Source organism: Anolis carolinensis, unplaced genomic scaffold (genome assembly GCF_035594765.1).
Source record: "Anolis carolinensis isolate JA03-04 unplaced genomic scaffold, rAnoCar3.1.pri scaffold_7, whole genome shotgun sequence".
Lineage (NCBI taxonomy): Eukaryota > Metazoa > Chordata > Lepidosauria > Squamata > Dactyloidae > Anolis > Anolis carolinensis.
In genome coordinates this window covers 18,222,661-18,245,666 of record NW_026943818.1, presented here as the reverse complement: position 1 = coordinate 18,245,666, position 23,006 = coordinate 18,222,661, and the positions used below count along the sequence as shown (strand labels likewise).

The 23,006-nt window shown below is 42.4% G+C and overlaps 2 protein-coding genes across 4 annotated transcripts in view; one reads left to right on the top strand and one right to left on the bottom strand.

Moving 5' to 3' along the window:
* The window catches only part of ca4 (carbonic anhydrase 4), a 25,702-nt gene extending 3,784 nt beyond the window's left edge, over window positions 1-21,918 (top strand). The window contains exons 2-8 of the mRNA XM_008119463.3: window positions 11,643-11,696; window positions 12,841-13,014; window positions 17,397-17,563; window positions 18,402-18,491; window positions 18,770-18,833; window positions 19,650-19,813; window positions 20,510-21,918. Coding sequence (XP_008117670.1) covers window positions 11,643-11,696; window positions 12,841-13,014; window positions 17,397-17,563; window positions 18,402-18,491; window positions 18,770-18,833; window positions 19,650-19,813; window positions 20,510-20,704 — 908 coding nt within the window. The 3' untranslated portion in view covers window positions 20,705-21,918. The remainder of the gene's footprint in view (window positions 1-11,642; window positions 11,697-12,840; window positions 13,015-17,396; window positions 17,564-18,401; window positions 18,492-18,769; window positions 18,834-19,649; window positions 19,814-20,509) is intronic.
* Window positions 1-23,006, bottom strand: part of LOC134293069 (lysophosphatidic acid receptor 1-A-like) — a 46,894-nt gene that overhangs the window by 17,200 nt on the left and 6,688 nt on the right. The window contains exon 3 of one of the 3 annotated variants that reach the window (XR_010000124.1): window positions 19,944-20,383. The exons of the other annotated variants lie outside the window; for them this stretch is intronic. The gene's annotated coding sequence lies outside the window, so the exon portion shown is untranslated. Of the gene's footprint in view, window positions 1-19,943; window positions 20,384-23,006 lie in introns of those variants that run through there. 3 annotated transcript variants of the gene reach the window in all.

The following is a 23,006-nucleotide window of genomic DNA, read 5'->3' as shown; positions in this document are numbered from 1 at the left end:
TAATAAGGAGGGATTAAGGAAAAGCCTGCTAAACATCAAATGAGGTTATGATTTTACAAATTAAGCACCAAAACATCATGTTATACAACAAATTTGACAGAAAAAGTAGTTCAATACGCAGTAATGTTATATTGCAATTACTGTATTTACTAATTTAGCACCAAAATATCACGATTATATTGAAAACATTGACTACAAAAATGCCTTGGATAATCCAGAACCTTGGATAAGCGAGTCTTGGATCAGTGAGACTCTACTGTACAGGTATTCCGAAATTTATTTATTTATTGATTTACAGTATTTATATTCCTCCCTTCTTTCTCACCCCAAAGGGGACTCAGGGCGGATCACATTATATACATATAGGGCAAACATTCAATGCCCATACACATAGAACTGAGACAGAGACAGACACAGAGGCAATTTAACCTTCTCCTGCTTCATCATCCACTGTGACGGCACTTCCTCATTCCAACATCGTAAATTAGTTAAATTTGCCTCCCCACTTTATAAGTGGTACCTTATTTCCTACTTGATAGATGCAACTATCTTTCAGGTTGCTAGGTCAGCAACGAGCAGGGGCTATTTTTTCTTTTTTTTAATACCCCGCCATGGGCTGGCCTCGAACTCATGACCTCATGGTCAGAGTGATTTATTGCGGCAGGCTGCTCACCAGCCTGCGCCACAGCATTTCTGATTTTTCTGGGTGGAAAAATCAGAAATCCAAAGCAGTTCTGCTCCCAGGACTATCAGACAAGGGATACTCGACCTGTGTGTGTATATAGAGATAGATATATGTAAGGAATGTGTTTATGAATTTATTTTTTTTAATCATCTTATCTCGCTATATCAGCATTGTTGAGGAAGATGGAAAGGGGTTTGGGGAACGTTTTTCTTGGATCAGGAAAACCGGTTGCTGAGTAAACACCAGCCTTGGACTGAAAGCGACTCCCCGGCTCTGTCTCCCCAAAACACGCACTTGTAAAATAAACACCAACCTCGGTCGGAAATTAGGGTTAAGAAGTGACTCCAAAACAATTTCCAGATTTCCCAGCATCAGCGCTTTAAATGTTTTTGAATTTTTACATCAAACTGTAATTTGAGATATGACTCTTCAACTCTGATTAAATCATTATTTTCATCTTCTTCAATGTAAATGGGCTTATGTATCCTTTTAATAACAATAGAGTGAAATAATAAACGTAATACTAAAAATTAATAGAGTAAAATAATAAATATATTAATAATAAAAAAGAGTAAAATAAATGTAAAAGTAACAACAATAATAGAGTAAAATAATAAACATACCGTATATACTCAAGTATAAGCCGACCCGAATATAAGCCGAGGCACCTAATTTTACCACAAAAAACTGGGAAAACATTGACTCCAGTATAAGCTGAGATGCCAATAAAACTACATTAGTTGAGGCATCAGTAGTTTTAAATGTTTTTGAAGTTTTACATCAAACTGTAATTTAAGTTATGACTGCTCAACTCTAATTAAATCATTATTTTCATCTTTTTCAATGTAAATGGGCTTATGTATCCTTTTAATAATAACAGAGTGAAATAATAAATGTAATAATAATAATAAATGCAGTAAAATAATAAATGTAATAATAAATAGAGTAAAATAATAAATGTATTAATAATAATAAAAATAGAGTAAAATAATTGTAAAAGTAACAACAATAATAGAGTAAAATAATAAACATAATAGTAAAATTAATAGAGTAAAATAATAAATATATTAATAATAAAAAGAGTAAAATAATAAACGTAATAATAAAAATTAATAGAGTAAAATAATAAACATAATAATAAAAATTAATAGAGTAAAATAATAATTGTATTAATAATAAAAATAGAGTAAAATAATTGTTAATGTAACAACAATAATAGAGTAAAATAATAAATGTAATAATAATAATGAATAGAGTAAAATAATAAATGTAGCAATACCAATAATAACAGAGAAAAATAATAAATATACCATATATACTTGAGTATAAGCCGACCTGATACTCAGGTGAACCCACCAGGATCCTCACCCGAGTATAAGCCGAGGAGGGTTTTTTTTTCAGTCCTAAAAAAGGGCTGAAAAACTAGGCTTATACTCGAGTATGTACAGTACTTCTGCTCTCAGTTATCTATTCAAAATAAGAGAGATACTCCCGGCTGTTTCAGTTTAAAGTTCACTCATTCTTCCCTTACCCGAGTCCTCTGCCAATCTGAATTTTCTCTCTGGGAAGTGTAGTTAATAAGTGAACGTGGAGTATCTCTCTCTTTGTCTTTCAATAGTTTCTAAGGTTGAGATGGGATTTGAACCCAAGTCTCGCAGCGTCTTGATCTTATGCTCAAGCACACTGTTTCTCCCACGCTAAGAACTAAAAAATGTTTGTAGCGGATTGATAACAGAAGCTCACGGTCCAGAGTCATCCGCAGAACAATAACATGCCACTCGGATTTGCACCAAAAAAAATACAGTAACTTTACTGATTCCAAGAGATTAAAAAACAGTAGTATTTACAGTGATCCCTGTGATCACTTACAGAAGTCCACAGTCATAAATAGTCCTTTCTCAGTCCACAGATCTGCTACAGTCCTGGTTCTTCACCCTCTTTTCTCAACAGCAAACAGGCCTCAAAAATAGCAAGGCCTCTGCTTCCTTCACTAGCAGCACTCACTCAGCCAGCACTGAAAACTTCTCCAAACTGGTTCTGCAGCAGCAGAACAGAAACAGTACCAAATCAACCCCCAGGTCTTTACAGGCTCAGTCAATCGGCTTCATGCACTTCATTTTCCAGTTAACACACACAGCACGGTGTTTTTGCAAGCCATGATGATGTTGACCTTTGTTTCTTACCACTTGACTCCTTCCTTTGACGTAAGGAAAGGAGCCACTCTTCTCAAGATCGGTCCTTGACTTATTAACTGAAACAAAAAGGGAAAAGAAAGCCTATCGACCAGCTATTGTTTCAAGCCGCCACAGAGACTCATCTCCAACGCCAGGAAATGTGACTCAGGTGATTTTCAGAAGAAGACGGATCGTAGAATTGTACAGCTGGAAGGGCTCTCAAGGGGCCATCCGGTCCAGCCAAAACACTCCTGAAAGATGTCCATCCAAACTCCCTCCAATGACACAGAGGTAGATAGATTGATAGATTAGATACATGAATAAATGAATGATTAAATAGATAGATGATTAAAGAGATACATAATTGAATGGATGAACAGAGAGATGGATGGATACACAGGGAGAAAGATAGGTGGATAGACATTTAGATGGATAGCTGTTTGGATGAATGGATGGATGGACAGAAAGACGGATCGACAAATTGATACATAGGGAGAGGGACAGGTGGATAGATAATTAGATGGATAGATGGTTGGTTGGATAGTTGGACAGAGAGACAGATGGAGGATGGATACATAGGGAGAGAGATTGGATGGATGGATGGATGGATGGATGGTGGACAGAGAGATGGACGGAGGACGGATACACAGGGAGAGATATAGGTGGATGGATGGTGGATGGAGAGATGGACGGACAGATGGATACACAGGGAGAGAGATAGGTGGATAGATAATTAGATGGTTGGTTGGATGGATGGACAGAGAGACGGATGGAGGACGGATACACAGGGAGAGATATAGGTGGATAGATAATTGGATGAATGGATGGGTGGACAGAGACGGACGGACAGACGGATACATAAAGAGACAGGTGGATAGATAATTAGATGGTTTGATGGATGGACAGACAGATGGATACACAGGGAGAGAGACAGGTGGATAGATAATTAGATGGATAGATAGATGGTTGGATGGATGGATGGATGGATGGATAGACAGATGGATGATGGATGGATACACAGGGAAAGATATAGGTGGATAGATAAGTGGATGGATGGCTGGATGGACAGAGAGATGGATGGAGGATGGATACACAGGGAGAGAGATAGGTGGATAGATAATTAGATGGTTGGTTGGATGGATGGACGGACAGAGGGATGGAGAACGGATATACAGGGAGAGGGATAGGTGGACAGATCATTGGATGGATGGATGGATGGATGGATGGATGGATGGATGGATGGATGGACAGAGAGAGAGACGGACAGAGGACAGAACACAGGGAGAGATATAGGTGAATAGATAATTGGATGAGTGAATGGATGGATGGATGGATGGACAGAGACAGGTGAACAGATGGACACACAGGGAGAAAGCCAGCTAGGTGAATAGATGTTGTTGGTTGGTTGGTTGGATGGATCAATGACTAAATGGATAGGCAGGCAGACAGATAGATAGACAGACAAAACTGGTCCTTGCCCCAACCACCTTACAGTTCATGTTTTGACCTGGCATAAACATTTACAAGACAGCAAGGGTTCCTTAGGAGACCTAAGTTATATAAAGTTATATAAATGTGTTCCTTGTCATAACCTCGTGTGTCCTTCACACGGAGGTGCTGAGAAACACGTATCCCGTTTTTATTTGGAGTTGGATGGATGTTCTGCCTGGAGCTCAAGTGAACCGTACCTTTGGAGGCTCCCCAGGGCCCACAGGGATGGCTCAGCAAACACAACGGCCCTTCCCATTCGACCCATATGGCGCCAGGCACGAACCCCTGGCAGATCCAGGTAAGACTGGGAGAGGTGCCAGACCCCACTGGGGCCTCTGCATCACATCCCCCCAAATCTGGACCCACGGAAAAGCCGATAAGCCGCTGGTGTTGGAATGCAAAGGGCTCAACCTGGACTCTCAATCCATCCCTGGAATGAAGTGTGAGCGGAGACTGTCAGAAAAAAGGAACGCGAAAGATAACCAAGGCATTCCTCTCAGCCGTTGGCTCCTTGCCTGGAATTGAGAGAGCCAAAGAACGTCCCTCTCCTAATGGATTTCATGACTGTATCTTAGATCTGTGTTCGCACGGTGGAATTAATGCAGTTTGACACCACTTTAATTGCCATGGCTCAGTGCTACAGAATCCTGGGAGCTGTAGTTTGGCTTCTCTGCCAAAACACAAAACAAAACAACTCCCAGGATACCACAGCATTGAGCCATAGCAGTTATATTGTGGATGGATGGAGATTGTCTAGATGGACTTTGAAGGTCTCTTTGCTTAGCTATGGCCTTATGAGACCATCTAGATGGCTTCTGGAGGTCACTTTCCTTACCTGTGGTTTTATGAGACCATCCAGATGGCTTTTGAGGATCTCTTTCCTTACCTATGGTTTTATGAGATTGTCTAGATGGACTTTGGGGGCCCCTATCCTTACCTATGGTCTTATGAAACCATCTAGATGGTCTTTGAAGGTCCCTTTCCTTATCTATGGTCTTCTGATGGCCTGATGAGATCATCTAGATAGCCTTTGAGGGTCCCTATCCTTACTTATGATCTTATGAGACCAGCTAGATGTTCTTTGGAGGTCTCTTTGCTTACCAATGGTCTTATGAGACCATCTAGACAGTCTTTGGAGGTCTCTTTGCTTACCTATGGTCTTATGAGGTTGTCTAGATCAATGGTCACCAAACTAAGACCCGTTGACCTGGCCCCTGTCCTAAACTTTAAACTTAGGGTTGACTTAAGTCTGAAACGACTTGAAGGCACACAACAACAACAATCCTAATTTTGGACTATTTCATCCTACTCCGGCCACCCAACACTCAGAGGGACTGTGAATCGGCCCTCCACTTAAAAAGTTTGGGGACCCCTGGTCTACGGTATCAACGGCCACTGAGAGGTCCAGCAGAACCAAAAGGGACACCCGCCCCCCATCGAGTTCTCTGAAAGATCGTCCACCAAGGCGACCAAGGCTGACTCAATTCCACGACCCAGCCTGAAACCGGGCTGTGACAAATCCAGACCGTCAGTTTCGTCCAAGAACCCCTGGAGCTGCGAGGCAGATAGATGGACTGATGGACAGATGGATTGATATATCATGAAATGGATAGATCACGGTATGACAGATGCTTTCCTTGCCTAAATAACACTCTGCGCGTGCTCATTAGTATTTGCTCTCCTGGGACGATCAACAATACATCGTCCGTAGCAATATTAAAAACATCGCAATATCCACCCCTCCGTCATCTTACACCCTTTGGCCTCGAAACGTGCAGCGGTCAGAATGATTTTTGACAAAAGAATAGATGTTCTCATTTCAATTTTTTTGGACAGGATCAAGTTTGCTTCCCTGATGTAAATAACACACGCCGTCGCACGGTATAGCTTTCCAGAAACCAGAGCGGAGAGGAAGCGGAGAGGATTGTAAACTTGGACTCCGGACAAGCGGCAATTCAGATTAATTGGGATGATAGGCGGCTAAATATCCAGGGTTATCGAGACAAAGGAAGGAAGGAAGGATTGGGAGGCCGAAAAAAGAACCCCAGAGGCCCAGGACACCCTTGGGATCAAACAACCAAGGAATCAACATTACTAACACACATCTTCAACTAGATACAAATCTTCTGGCTACAATCCTACAATGCAGACCTAAGCAATGGTGGTCCATATAAGTCCATGGCCATCTGCGGCCAGAGATTTTGCAAAACAGCATAGTCAGGTATGAACTGTCATGGTTTGCAAAGGCACTGTGCTGTGTGTGTTGACTGGAAAACGAACTGCATAAAGCCAATTGGCTGGGGATTGATTTGGTACTGTTCCTGTTCTGCTGCTGCAGAATCCGTTTGGTCAAGTTTTCAGTGTTGACTGAGTACTGCTAGTGAAGAGAGGAGATACTCAGGGAGCCCTTGCTATTTTGAGGCCTGCTGAGAAAAGAGGGAGAAGAACCAGGAATGTATTGTGTTGTCGAAGGTTTTCATGGCTGGAATCACAGGGTTGTTGTTTGCAAAGGCACTGTGCTGTGTGTGTTAACTGGAAAATGAAGTGCATGAAGCCGATTGGCTGAGACTGCAAAAACCTGGGGATTGATTTGGTACTATTCCTGTTCTGCTGCTGCAGGATCAGTTTGGTCAAATTTTCGGTGTTGACTGAGTACTGCTAGTGAAGAGAGGAGGTACTCACAGAGGCCTTGCTGTTTTGAGGCCTGTTTACTGCTGAGAAAAGAGGGTGAAGAACCAGGACTGTATTCTTCTCTGAAGCAGATTTGTGGACTTCTGTAAGTGATCAGAGGGACTATTGTAAATACTACTGTTTTTAATCTCTTGGGATCAGTAAAGTTCCTGTTTTTTTTTTTTTGTTTTGTTCTGCAAACCTGAGTGGCATGCTATTGTTCTAGGAGCCCCCGATAGCGTAGTGGGTTAAAGCCTTGTGACGTGGAGGTTGGGTTGCTGACCTAAGGTTTCCAGGTTCGAATCCAAGCCGGGGAGAGCGCGGATGAGCTCCCTCTGTCAGCTCCAGCTCTCCATGCAGGGGCATGAGAGAAGCCTCCCACAAGGATGGTAAAAACATCAAAACATCAGGGCGTCAACGTCCTTGCAAACAGCCAATTCTCTCACACCAGTTTCTCAAGTCACTCCTGACACACACACAAAAATGTTATTGTTCTGCGGGTGACTCTGGATCCATTTATCATCATCAATCAATAACATGAACCACTTACATCATAGAGTTGGAAGGTCATCTAGTCTGACCCCATACTATATAGGAAGATGCAAGTGTAATGTCACTAAAAAGTACCCCAAAGAGCACAGGAGTTAACTCCATGGTTTCTTGTGGAGCGATCATGTTAACTATGGCCAAGTCCCTTCCCTCCTTTACGTATCTCATGTCGCTTCTGTTGGCGTTTGGCCCAGAAGCTCTTGAGGGTCTGGAAAGTCCTCTTCCCGGCGCTCCTGCCCAATATTCCATTGTTAACATTCCCAAGCAGAAACATATACACCTGTGGAAGACAGGACGGCCGTACCATTTCCTCACATTGTCCTCGCAAAGGAATGGGAAAAGCAGGACAAACCTCCCGGGGTGTGTGAGCAGATAAAGGACAGGTCTCTCGGTGACCTTGACATTTGGTGAAAACACTCCCCATTCGTTCTCTGTCACTTTTTCCAGTCCTTTCGAAATCATCCCCATTAACCCTGGCATGGCTTGCAAAGATACTAGATGTGTGTTAACTGGAAAATCAAATGCATGAAGCCGATTGGCTGAGTTTGCAAGGACCTGGGAATTGGTTTGCAACTGTTGCTATCCTGCTGCTGGAGAACTAGTTTGAACATGTTTCTCTCTCTCTCTGTGAGTCTACTGAATACTGGTTGGAAAGAAGATGGCTCTTTACTCAGAGAGGCCTGACTATTTCTGAGGCCTTGCTTGCTGCTGATCTTCACTGAAGCAGATTCATGGACTAAGGAAGTACTACTTATGACTGCTGATTTCTGTAAGCAAACAGGCGGACTATTGTAAATACCATTGTTTGGGAAGAATTCACCATAATTCATAGGAGTTGTAGGTACTGGGATGTATAGTTCACCTGCAATCTAAGAGCACTCTGAACTCCACCAACAATGGACGTGGAACTCACACGGCACACATGGTGTGTTGTGTTCCAGAATTTTGTCAGTCTGGATTCGGAAGTCCCACAGTATCTTTGCGTGCTCATTTTCCAATACTTTTGCAGGTTTGTGATCCCACCAGTTCTTCACTGCTGGGAGGTGGTACTTGAGGCATAAGTTCCAATGGATCATTTCGGCCACATAGTTATGCTTCTGTTTGTAGTCTGTCTGTGCGATTTTCTTACAGCAGCTGAGGATATGATCCATGGTTTCGTCGGTTTCCTTGCACAGTCTGCATTTTGGGTCATCAGCTGATTTTTCGATCTTGGCCTTAATGGCCTTTGTTCTGATGGCTTGCTCCTGGGCTGCAAGGATCAGGCCTTCTGTCTCCTTCTTCAGGGTCCCATTTGTGAGTCAGAGCCAGGTCTTCTCCTCATCAGCTTTTCCTTCCATTTTGTCAAGGAACTTTCCATGCAATGCTTTGTTGTGCCAGCTGTCAGCTCTAGTTTGTAGTGCGGCTTTCTTGTACTGGTTTTTTGTCTGCTGTGATTTGAGGAGTTTCTGATTTTTGACTTCAATCAAAGCAGGTTCTTCACTTTGCTTTACATATTCTGCCAGGGCATGTTGTTCTTCTTTGACTGCTTGTTTTACCTATAAGAGTTATTATTATTATTATTATTATTAAGTCTTGGTGGAGTTTGTCAGGGTTCATCTGGTATGACATGAGTTGTAGTCAATCCACAACTTTATGCATTTTGTACAATTAAAAAAATTGACTTTTTCAAATACCCTGGACAAAGTTGGCTATCCAAGAAAGTTCTAAATAAAAGCAGCTGAAGCTAAAAAAATTATTATTATTTTTTCCATCAGAAGGCAATTTTGGAGGGTGGGCAGAGGGTGAAAAATGATCAAATGTAGCTGTCTCTGGAGGGACACGTTGGCTGCATCTCGACCCCGGCAATGTCCTCAGGCGGCTGAATATCTAGGGCGGCCTCTGCCCATTCAAAGTGAGAGGTTTCTTTCAAGACGACAGCCGTGCAGCTGAGTCAGCGGGAGATGTCAGAACATCCAAGGATGGAGGCAAAAAGGCAGAAAGAAAAGACGAGCGAGGAGAAGAAACTCAATGCTCTCCAAACTTGCCAAATGCCCTCGGATGATTATGCTCAGTTTCCATTGGAATCTCCTTCTTGCACCTTCCTGCCTTGACAAGAGTGCGAATGCTGACGGCGCAGGAACGAGAGCGATCCCAAGAGAGGATGCAGCACTGAATTATTGAGAGGGATCACACGTTCTGCTGACAGGCGACATGATGTGCCTTTTGCTGCCTCCGCAATCTCCAGCGACCTCTAAGAGACCTGCACTTTCCATGCTCTTGGCAAGGGAGGGAGGAATCTCAAGGTGAGAGCACCGTCTTGCCAAGAGCGGGCCTGGACCTCCGCTGGCCATGGAGACAGGAACAAGTTTGATACAAATATCCGATAGGCCCACATTTGAATACTGGTGAGTTTGGGGATGATTTTGTCATTTGGGATTTATAGTTCACCTACAATCAAAGAGCATTCTCAACTCCACTAACAATGCAACTGAACCAAACTCGGCACACAGAAGTCCCATCACAACAGGAAACACCAGAAGGGTTTGTTGGGCATTGACCTTGAGTTTGGGAGTTGTAGTCCACCTACATCCAGAGAGCACTGCGGACTCAAATAATGAGGGATCTGGACCAAACTTGGCTCGCAGCTCTGCTTCTCCAAGAATCAGTCTTCCACCGAAGACGCACACAGATTCACACCAAAGCAGGCTCACCAGAACAGCAGGTCCCGTCTCTCACACTCCAGGATCAGATCCAGTCTGGGATCTGGGCCCATAACCAATTGTCAGAGTATTTGCAGCGCAGCAGTAGTTGGATGGAAGCAGTGGAACGCAGAACGACGAGACACTCAGAGACGTTGGTAAAACTATTTACAAGGTTTTACTGTATGCAGCAGTAATCAACACAAACAGACTTGCAGACAACAGATGAACACAGGACTGCTCTGTTCTCCAACAGAACTTGACTCAAACTCTAGGCAGATAGAACTCAACTGAACTGATGCAATCATTATGCACAAACACTTGTGTCTGGATACTCCCTAGTTCCAGCCATGCATCAAGGTCATCATAGCTTCTTGGCAATTAACTCTTTCCACATTATGGTACATTCTGGATGATGCAATCAGTTGCAATACAAGCATGGCACAAATTGCATTTAAACACTATCAATACACAAAACCCACATTAACATAACCAATATGCCCAAATTTGAACATTGGCAGTTTGCGGAACATAGTATCTTCAAACTCCAAACACTCCAAACCCAAACAGTTTCACCATCTCATATTTTAGCTGCTTAAAGGAAGTTGGGGCAGAATTAGGTTGGCCATGGGAAGTCATAATTCCAATTCACGAGACATTTATTGCCACTTGCGGAAGGCATTTATGGTAGGAGAACAGTTCGCTACCTTCCTGTAATAAAGAAAAGGCTTAGAGAGAATAGTCAGTGTTTGCATATATGTATGTATGTATGTACGGACCTGGCCCAAACTTGGCACACAGAACCCCAATGACCCACTTTATGTCTGGTGCGATTTGGGAGAAGATGGACCACCGATGATGGGATTTGCAGTACTTTCAGTCACTTCGGCTCTCACAGACCACTGTGACACTCACCAGTGACAGAATGTGCCCAAACTTGGCACACAGAACCCCATGACCCACTTTATGTCCTGGTGCAGATTGGGGGAGGATGGACCACGGATGATGGGATTTGCAGTACCTTCACTCACTTCCTGAGGCCACTGCAACTGCCACAAATGACTGATCAAGACCAAACTTGGCACAGAGAGTCCCCATGACCCACTCTATATCCTGGGGCTGTTTGGAGGGGGATGGACCATGGACGATGGGACCCGCAACCACTGAACCCAGCTGACATTGGATCTAAACTACACTTGGAACACAGGCAAACAATTCCTTTCTTAAATAACCCGGGCACAGTTAGGTATCCAAGCTAGTATATATATGTATATGTATGGGAAAATGAATGAAACCACACAAGAGGCATATTTCACAAATATTCGAGTGAGAGGAACTCTTGGTAAGAGAATGGTCTTTGTAGATGTCTCATCTCTTTTGCTCTCTTTTCCGCAGATGGGGTGCACTGGTGCTACCTTTCCCAGAAATGCCAGGACCCGCATTGTAAAGGTGAGAACACAAACAACAACCTCTTGGTGAACTTCATGCGTGCCTCAATCTGTTTTGGATTGGGGCCAGAATCAAGTTTCCTTGTGAACAACACATCTCTGGACACCCTTTCTGTATCGAAAACACAAACATGTCCACACCAAATCCCTGAACAACAATGACTGGGAGCATGAGCCATTCTTTTATTTGAAGATACTCCGGCACAAAGGTGACCTATAGGTCAATGATGGGCAACCTTTTGCACTTGGTGTGTCAAAATTCACCAAAAAACCTAGCATGACTTGAGTGGTGTGTCACTTCGAGAGAGAAAAAAACAACACCATAATTTCACAATATATATAGTTTAAATAACAAAAATATATAATTGTAATATATAACTGTATTTCATAAATCAAAAACTATTTACTAACATTATTTCCATGTACAACAATCTATGGTACCTCTTGCAGTTTCCATGCTGATTTCTCTCTATTGTAGTTTCAATTTAGTCATGAATAATATAATAGTAATAATATAATAATATACTACAATAATAATAGAATAATAGAATGATTATATATATATGTGTGTGTGTGTGTGTACTGTATCAATATATTGTAATATTATTAGTAATATTACATGTAAAATATAATATATAATTAACATTATTATATTGTATTATTAGTATTATATCATATTACAATATAATATTATGAATATTATATGTATATACAATATGTTATAATTATATATTATTGTAAATATATTGTGTGTGTATATATATATATGTACATATATATGTGTGTGTATATATACATATATATAAAACTAGTATAGCATGTTATTGCGGGGAGGGGCCTCCAGCTGATTAATAGAATAATAATAGAATATGTATGTATGTATGTATGTATGTATAAATGTAATGTGCATAATTCCCATGGAGTAAACAACAAAACCACTGGACCAAATTGCACCAAATTTGGCCACAAAAGACATTAGTCATCCAAGCAATCTGCATGGGGCAGTGTGTCAGCAAAAATGGCTAGGCGTGTCAGTGCTGACACGCGTGTCATAGGTTGGCCACCACTGCTATAGGTAGAGTTGGCACACAGAACCACAGGTTCAACCAAGGGAAGCTTTAAAATTGTCTCCTTTTTGTCACCAGAACCCCGGCAGTGGGACGAGATCACCCCCAGCGCCTGCGGGGGAAAGCAGCAGTCCCCCATCAACATTGTCACCAGCAAAATAGAATACGACTGGAACTTGCTGCCTTTCCATTTCGAGAAATACAACGCCGAGCAAGCTTCAGACTGGCACATCGTCAACAACGGGCACACGGGTGAGTGGGCCAAGCCTTGGCTTTTGGGGCTCTACAACTGCCTTGGTTGACTTTGCGGAGGCCGAAGGACAGATGTTTACAAAATCAGAACCTGGACAAAGACATATAGAGCTCTCCAAGGTTGCCTTGTCTAAGGCTTTCACTGGGTTGCTGTGAGTTTTCCAGACTGTATGGCCATGTTCCAGAAGCATTCAATCCCTTTTTTATATAAATACTTTTATTAAAAGGTAAAGGTTTCCCCTGATGTTAAGTCCAGTCATGTCCGACTCTGGGGGTTGGTGCTCATCTCCATTTCTAAGACGAAGAGCCGGCGTTGTCCGTAGACACCTCCAAGGTCATGTGGCCACTGGCATGACTGCATGGAGTGCTGTTACCTTCCCACCAAAGCGGTACCTATTGATCTACTCACACTGGCATGTTTTCGAACTGCTAGATTGGCAGAAGAATACTTTTATTACATATATGGAAATATAATCTTTGAACAAATAATAAATGTCTGAGCTGGTGTGCATTTTTCGGGCTGTATGGCTATGTTCAAGAAGCATTCTCTCCTGACGTTTTGCCCACCTCTATGGCAAGCATCCTCAGAGGTGGTGAGGTATATCATATAGGATTGTTGTATATTTCCCGGGCTGTCTGGCTATGTTCCAGAAGCATTCTCTCCTGACGTTTTGCCCACCTCTATGGCAAGCATCCTCAGAGGTGGTGAGGTATATCATATAGGATTGTTGTATATTTCCCGGGCTGTCTGGCTATGTTCCAGAAGCATTCACTCCTGACGTTTTGCCCGCCTCTATGGCAGGCATCCTCAGAGATGGTGAGGTATATCATATAGGATTGTTATATATTTCCCGGGCTGTCTGGCTATGTTCCAGAAGCATTGTCTCCTGACGTTTTGCCCACCTCTATGGCAAGCATCCTCAGAGATGGTGAGGTATATCATATAGGATTGTTGTATATTTCCCTGGGTGTCTGGCTATGTTCCAGAAGCATTCTCTCCTGACGTTTTGCCCACCTCTATGGCAAGCATCCTCAGAGGTGGTGAGGTATATCATATAGGATTGTTGTATATTTCCCGGGCTGTCTGGCTATGTTCCAGAAGCATTCACTCCTGACGTTTTGCCCACCTCTATGGCAAGCATCCTCAGAGGTGGTGAGGTATATCATATAGGATTGTTGTATATTTCCCGGGCTGTCTGGCTATGTTCCAGAAGCATTCACTCCTGACGTTTTGCCCGCCTCTATGGCAGGCATCCTCAGAGATGGTGAGGTATATCATATAGGATTGTTGTATATTTCCCGGGCTGTCTGGCTATGTTCCAGAAGCATTCACTCCTGACGTTTTGCCCGCCTCTATGGCAGGCATCCTCAGAGGTGGTGAGGTATATCATATAGGATTGTTGTATATTTCCCGGGCTGTCTGGCTATGTTCCAGAAGCATTCTCTCCTGACGTTTTGCCCACCTCTATGGCAAGCATCCTCAGAGGTGGTGAGGTATATCATATAGGATTGTTGTATATTTCCCGGGCTGTCTGGCTATGTTCCAGAAGCATTCACTCCTGACGTTTTGCCCGCCTCTATGGCAGGCATCCTCAGAGATGGTGAGGTATATCATATAGGATTGTTATATATTTCCCGGGCTGTCTGGCTATGTTCCAGAAGCATTGTCTCCTGACGTTTTGCCCACCTCTATGGCAAGCATCCTCAGAGATGGTGAGGTATATCATATAGGATTGTTGTATATTTCCCTGGGTGTCTGGCTATGTTCCAGAAGCATTCTCTCCTGACGTTTTGCCCACCTCTATGGCAAGCATCCTCAGAGGTGGTGAGGTATATCATATAGGATTGTTGTATATTTCCCGGGCTGTCTGGCTATGTTCCAGAAGCATTCACTCCTGACGTTTTGCCCGCCTCTATGGCAGGCATCCTCAGAGGTTGTGAGGTATATCATATAGGATTGTTATATATTTCCCGGGCTGTCTGGCTATGTTCCAGAAGCATTGTCTCCTGACGTTTTGCCCACCTCTATGGCAGGCATCCTCAGAGATGGTGAGGTATATCATATAGGATTGTTGTATATTTCCCGGGCTGTCTGGCTATGTTCCAGAAGCATTCACTCCTGACGTTTTGCCCGCCTCTATGGCAGGCATCCTCAGAGATGGTGAGGTATATCATATAGGATTGTTATATATTTCCCGGGCTGTCTGGCTATGTTCCAGAAGCATTGTCTCCTGACGTTTTGCCCACCTCTATGGCAAGCATCCTCAGAGATGGTGAGGTATATCATATAGGATTGTTGTATATTTCCCTGGGTGTCTGGCTATGTTCCAGAAGCATTCTCTCCTGACGTTTTGCCCACCTCTATGGCAAGCATCCTCAGAGGTGGTGAGGTATATCATATAGGATTGTTGTATATTTCCCGGGCTGTCTGGCTATGTTCCAGAAGCATTCACTCCTGACGTTTTGCCCGCCTCTATGGCAGGCATCCTCAGAGGTTGTGAGGTATATCATATAGGATTGTTATATATTTCCCGGGCTGTCTGGCTATGTTCCAGAAGCATTGTCTCCTGACGTTTTGCCCACCTCTATGGCAGGCATCCTCAGAGATGGTGAGGTATATCATATAGGATTGTTGTATATTTCCCTGGGTGTCTGGCTATGTTCCAGAAGCATTGTCTCCTGACGTTTTGCCCACCTCTATGGCAGGCATCCTCAGAGGTTGTGAGGTATATCATATAGGATTGTTGTATATTTCCCGGGCTGTCTGGCTATGTTCCAGAAGCATTGTCTCCTGACGTTTTGCCCACCTCTATGGCAGGCATCCTCAAAGGTTGTGAGGTATATCATATAGGATTGTTGTATATTTCCCGGGCTGTCTGGCTATGTTCCAGAAGCATTCTCTCCTGACGTTTTGCCCACCTCTATGGCAGGCATCCTCAGAGGTGGTGAGGTATATCATATAGGATTGTTGTATATTTCCCGGGCTGTCTGGCTATGTTCCAGAAGCATTCTCTCCTGACGTTTTGCCCACCTCTATGGCAAGCATCCTCAGAGATGGTGAGGTATATCATATAGGATTGTTGTATATTTCCCGGGCTGTCTGGCTATGTTCCAGAAGCATTCACTCCTGACGTTTTGCCCGCCTCTATGGCAGGCATCCTCAGAGATGGTGAGGTATATCATATAGGATTGTTATATATTTCCCGGGCTGTCTGGCTATGTTCCAGAAGCATTGTCTCCTGACGTTTTGCCCACCTCTATGGCAAGCATCCTCAGAGATGGTGAGGTATATCATATAGGATTGTTGTATATTTCCCTGGGTGTCTGGCTATGTTCCAGAAGCATTCTCTCCTGACGTTTTGCCCACCTCTATGGCAAGCATCCTCAGAGGTGGTGAGGTATATCATATAGGATTGTTGTATATTTCCCGGGCTGTCTGGCTATGTTCCAGAAGCATTCACTCCTGACGTTTTGCCCGCCTCTATGGCAGGCATCCTCAGAGGTTGTGAGGTATATCATATAGGATTGTTATATATTTCCCGGGCTGTCTGGCTATGTTCCAGAAGCATTGTCTCCTGACGTTTTGCCCACCTCTATGGCAGGCATCCTCAGAGATGGTGAGGTATATCATATAGGATTGTTGTATATTTCCCTGGGTGTCTGGCTATGTTCCAGAAGCATTGTCTCCTGACGTTTTGCCCACCTCTATGGCAGGCATCCTCAGAGGTTGTGAGGTATATCATATAGGATTGTTGTATATTTCCCGGGCTGTCTGGCTATGTTCCAGAAGCATTGTCTCCTGACGTTTTGCCCACCTCTATGGCAGGCATCCTCAAAGGTTGTGAGGTATATCATATAGGATTGTTGTATATTTCCCGGGCTGTCTGGCTATGTTCCAGAAGCATTCTCTCCTGACGTTTTGCCCACCTCTATGGCAGGCATCCTCAGAGGTGGTGAGGTATATCATATAGGATTGTTGTATATTTCCCGGGCTGTCTGGCTATGTTCCAGAAGCATTGTCTCCTGACGTTTTGCCCACCTCTGGCAGGCATCCTCAGAGGTTGTGAGGTATGCCCCTGAGGATGCCTGCCGTAGATGTGGGTGAAACATCAGGAGAGAATGCTTCCCAGAACATGACCAGACAGCCCAGAGAGCTCACAGCAACCCTCTGCAAGGTTCTCAGTCCTAGCTGCAAAAGATGGTCCACCGAACAAGAAAGCCCTATAATAGGGTTCCTTTGGGGTCGCCATAGTTTGGGTTTTCTTTGCCAAAGTTGTTCAGAAGAGGTTTGCCTTCCTTGGTGATTGTGACTCATGCAAGGGGGTGAAATTCCCTCCTGAAGAGCCCTTTCTGGGCACCTGGAACCCTTTTGTCCCCTTCAGTCCAGGTGAATTTAGACGGGTCAGCCAAGATCTCATCCGGGGGCCTTTCGGGCAAATACAAAGCCATGCAGTTCCACTTCCACTGGGGAAACGACGCGGAGAAGTCCAGCCGGAGGCTCAGCCCGGGATCCGAGCACAGCATCGACGGGGAGAGATACCCCATGGAGGTACCGTATAGACTCGAGTATAAGCCCATCTGAATATAAGCCGAGGCACTTAATTTTACCACAGAAAAATTGGGATAACTCATTGACTTGAGTATAAGCCGAGGGTGGGAAGCGCAGCAGCTAATGGTCAATTTCAAAATAAAAAAATAGATAACAATAAAATTACATTAATTGAGGCATCAATAATTTACATGTTTTTTAATATTTACCATATTTCAAAGAAAAACAGTAAACTAGCTCTGTAAGTGGAAAAGGAGAGTCAACAAAAACAATGTGGTATTAACAATGACATAATAATAATAATAATAATATTAATAATAATAATAATAATCAACTTAATTTGTCTCCCAGCCTGTCTATCTCCCCATGGGAACTCAGGCCGACCTCCAACATAGTAACAGGCAAACCTTCAATGCCTATATAAACAGTGCAGAGCTAGATAGAGACCTATAATTATATATACTAATTTCACATATGCATTTTCCCCAAAACATTAGCAAAAAGCATTCTCAAATTCTACAGTTATATATTACAATTATATATTTTTGTTATTTAAACTATATATATTGTGAAATTATGGTGTTTTTTTTCTCTCTCGAAGTGACACACCACCCAAGTCATGCTAGGTTTTTTGGTGAATTTTGACACACCAAGCGCAAAAGCTTGCCCATCATTGAAGCTGGGCTTAAGGCCAGGAGCTCACCCTGACCCATGCTTCGAACTGTCAACCTTTCGATTGACAATAGGCAAATTGACAAAGGCAAATAAGCCTTTTCCTTAGTCATGGGTTGTCTTTCATGGATAGTTGTAACACTGAATATCGATCCTTCTCTTACAGCTTCACATTGTCCACATCAAGGAAAACTACGCCAGCCTATCCGACGCCCTTCAAGGAAACGGTGTCGCCGTGCTTGGGTTCTTTATAGAGGTATGGGCGCAACTCAGGAATCTTCCGTTTGTGTTTTGATTTTATTTTAATACTAGAAACAGGGAAGAAATGGGAATCTTCAGAGATTTGATTTCAGAGTGATGATTTCACTTTAACTGCCACGGTTCCATTGTACGGAATGCTGGGATTTGTTTGCGTTGCCATAGCAGTTAAAGTGGAATCATTCCACTTCAACCCTGTGGTGAGAAAGTAGAGAAAATTGAATATTTTTTTAAAGACAAGATTAAATGTCCAACATTGGTTTCCCTCTCCTGCAGGTGGGCAAATACAACGAAAACTACGCCCCGCTCCTCTCGCAATTAAGTGAAATTCCTTTCAACGGTAAGGAACAGAAACTTTGCATAAAGTTGTTGCTTGAAAACTATACACATGTTTGCCCACCGGGATTTTCCTCCTTGATTTTCTTCCCTTCCCTGAATTTATTATTATTTTATATTATTATTTATTGTATGTCACAGCAAACAAGATAGATATGCTGGATTTCATTTCACAAAATCACAAATCGAACACTTCCCAAGTGTCTAGGACTGTGTGATGTTTATTATTATTATTATTATTATTATTATTATTATTATTATTATTATTATTTTATTGTATGAAACAGCAAACAAGATAGATATGCTGGATTTTGTGTCACAAAATCACAAGTCGAACACTTCCCAAGTGTCTAGGGCTGTGTGATGTATTTTCAGATGTGTGACAGAAGCTTTGAAGCTTCAGACTAAAATTATGATTATGATTATAATGATGATGATGATGATGATTATTAGCAGCAGCTTGGGTACCCGGCATTGCCCAGGTTATTTGAAAACGTCATTTTTTTAATTGTACAAAATGCATAAAGTTGTGACATCATGCCAGGTTAACCCCTAGAAACTCCATCTCTGTGGAAGTGGACACCCTACTGATTTTTATTATGTGTATACATTTATTTATACCCCGCTTTATCTATCCTAAAGGAGACCCAAAGCAGCTACTTTTGCTTTTGGAGCAATTGAAGCAAACTGAGCAGAAGAGGGGAAAGCGGGAGGCAGAGAGAGAAGCCGGGGCATTTTAAATGAGAGTGGGACAGCAGAGGATTAATTGAGTAGGAGAATATGGCCTCTGGTAAACATCCCTCCGATTATATATTTTTAGGTAATAACAAGGACATGCCACCTTTGCGCCTGGATTCCTTGATCCCGAAAGCGGACGACCTCACCAGCTTCTACCGCTACACTGGCTCCCTCACGACCCCGGCCTGCAACGAGAACGTGGTCTGGACGTTGTTTGAGAAGCCCATCGAACTGCAGCTGGGGCAGGTGAGACCCATCAGATGATCTCAAATTGGGTATCTCCAATCTGTCTACATATATATAGTAGTAGTAGTTTTGTTTTTTTTCCGTATCAGGAGCAACTTGAGTCGCTTCTGGAGTGAGAGAATTGGCCGTCTGCAAGTAGTAGTAGTAATCTTTATTTATATTCTGCTTTACCTCCCCGGAGGGACTGAGCAGATTACATTACACATATAAGGCAAACATTCAATGCCTTTTACATAGTGAACCACAACGACATACAATATGTTGCAGACTGTAGATGATAGATAGAAGCCCGTAAGAGAAACCTGTTCAAACTGGTTCTCCAGCAGCAGGACAGCAATAGTCACAAACCAATTCCCCAGGTCATTGCAAACTGAGCCAATCGGCTTCATGCATTTGATTTTCCAGTTGACACACATGCAAACCATAACACAATACACAAAGGTAAGGCTTCCCCGTTCATCTGGAGGTGATGCTCAACTCCGGCCATGGGGAGGTGCTCTTGTCCCATTTTTCCATACATGAAGAAGTACTACCATCAAAAGGATTTGGTGTCACAGTGGAATATAAATACTGTAAATAAACAAACAAACAAATAAGCCAAAAGAGAATAAGGAATACAAAGAGGAGTTGTCCCATCATCCCTCAGAAAGGCAGGGATGTACATATATAACCCTCCGCTTCCGTTTTGCTTCGCAGATCCAAGAGTTTTGGATGCAGCTCTATTTCGGCACAACCAAGAACGACTCCTGGATAGTGGACAACTTCCGCCCCACGCAGCCCCTCGGAGACCGAATCGTCTTCAAGTCGGACTCCAACGCCTTCCTGCCTCCGGCAAAACTGTTTCTCCTCATCCCAACAGCCGCATGCTTTTCCCTCTCTCTTCTCCAGTGAGATTTCCCCTTCGCCTGGCACCCATACTGAATCAATACGAAATCAATATCAATATATTTCAAGCTCACTTTCAGGTTACACTACAACCAGGGTCAAATGTGTTGGGGATTGTGGGTGATAGGTGGAAGCTCTTACGTGTGCCCATGAGCCCAGAGACACCCTGCGGAATGATGCACCACTCAGCTTTGCAGAAAAAACAACACAGGAACTTTTACTAGATCCAAGAGATCAACAGAATAATGATATTTACAATAGTCCCTCTGATTGCTTACAGAAATCAGCAGTTATAGGCAATCCTTTCTTAGTCCATGAATCCATGAGAAAGAAATCCAAACTGGTTCTCCAGCAGCAGGATAGCAACAGTTACAAAACCTCTGATTGCTTACAGAAATCAGCAGTTATAGGCAATCCTTTCTTAGTCCATGAATCCATGAGAAAGAAATCCAAACTGGTTCTCCAGCAGCAGGATAGCAACAGTTACAAAACCTCCGATTGCTTACAGAAATCAGCAGTTATAGGCAATCCTTTCTTAGTCCGTGAATTCATGAGAGAAAAACCTGTTCAAACTGGTTCTCCAGCAGCAGGATAGCAACAGTTACAAAACCTCTGATTGCTTACAGAAATCAGAAGTTATAGGCAATCTTTTCTTAGTCCATGAATCTGCTTCAGTTAAGACCAGCAGCAAACAAGGCCTCAGAAAAAGTCAGGCCTCTCTGTGTACAAAGCCATCTTCTTTAAAGGCAGTACTCAGTAGACTCACACACACACACAGAGAGAGAAACCTGTTCAAACTGGTTCTCCAGCAGCAGGATAGCAACAGTTACAAAACCGATTCTCAGGTCCTTGCAAACTCAGCCTTTATGCATTTGATTTTCCAGTTAACACACATATAGTATCTTTGCACACCATGACACCCCTCCTTGCGTTGAGTGGAAAATAACACATTCCCCATTTAAACAGTACATTTAAAAATACATAAATAATTTAAATAAATATCTTCTGTGATGTCTGTCAAGTCTTTTCAAAATTTAAAAAGCAAAACTTAAAAGCAAAGCCAAAACCGGGATGCAAACTGGGATAATCAGTACCGATATATATAAATATATATATTTGTATATCCAAAGTGGATGCCTAACACTGTATTTTTGTATTATTTATGATGTCTTGGGTTTGGGAAGGAATGGAATAAATAAAAAAAGAATATCAACCAAAAATGCAGTGTGGATTTCTGGTCCACTTTTCAGTGGAAGTGCAACATTTCTGATTTGTGCCTGAATCAAGAGATAATAAGCAGGATAATAATAAATCTTCTATCTCCTATACACAGCTCACCAAAGGTATAACACAGCTCGCCTAGGTACAACACAGCCAGGCACTGAAGCTGCAAGGCTATTCAGTGCAATTCAACCAGACCAACAAAGGGTTAACATTCACGCTGACACGTTGCCACATGGAGATTGATTGGATGACTAATGTCTTTTGTGGCCAAATTTGGTGTGATTCGGTCCAGTGGTTTTGTTGTTTACTCCATGGGAATTATGCACAATATATATATATATATATATATATATATATATATATATATATATATATATATATATATATATAAAAATAATCATTCTATTATTATTCTATTATTATTGTAGTATATTATTATATTATTACATTATTACTATAATTATTATTATATTCATTATTCATGACTACATTGAAACTACAATAGAGAGAAATCAGCGTGGAAACTGCAAGAGGTACCATAGATTGTTGTACATGGAAATAATGGTAGTAAATAATTTTTGATTTATTAAATACAGTTATATATTACAATTATATATTTTTGTTATTTAAACTATACATATTGCGAAATTGTGGGGTTTTTTCTCTCGAAGTGACACACCACCCAAGTCATGCTAGGTTTTTCTATGTCTATGTGTTAAATGTTTTGATACGGCTGATGGGCTAATCAATAAAATGTGTGCTAGGTTTTTTGGTGAATTTTGACACACCAAGCGCAAAAGGCTGCCCATCATTGCCCTAGGTAGCAAGCAGCCAGGCTTTGAAGCAGCCAGGCTATTCACTGCAATTCTAGCAGCCCAAAAAACCATTCCCCTAGAACGCAAGTACCAAGACTTCCAAGCAGCATTCCAGCTCACCAAACAAGGATTCCCATAAGAAGAAAACGGTCAGGCTTTGAGGTTGCAAGGCTATTCACTGCTATTCCACCTGGCCAACAAAGGATTTCCATACACCACAGCAATGCGTGGTTAAATATATTGAAAGAGAAGAGGTTGAGAGAGTTTTA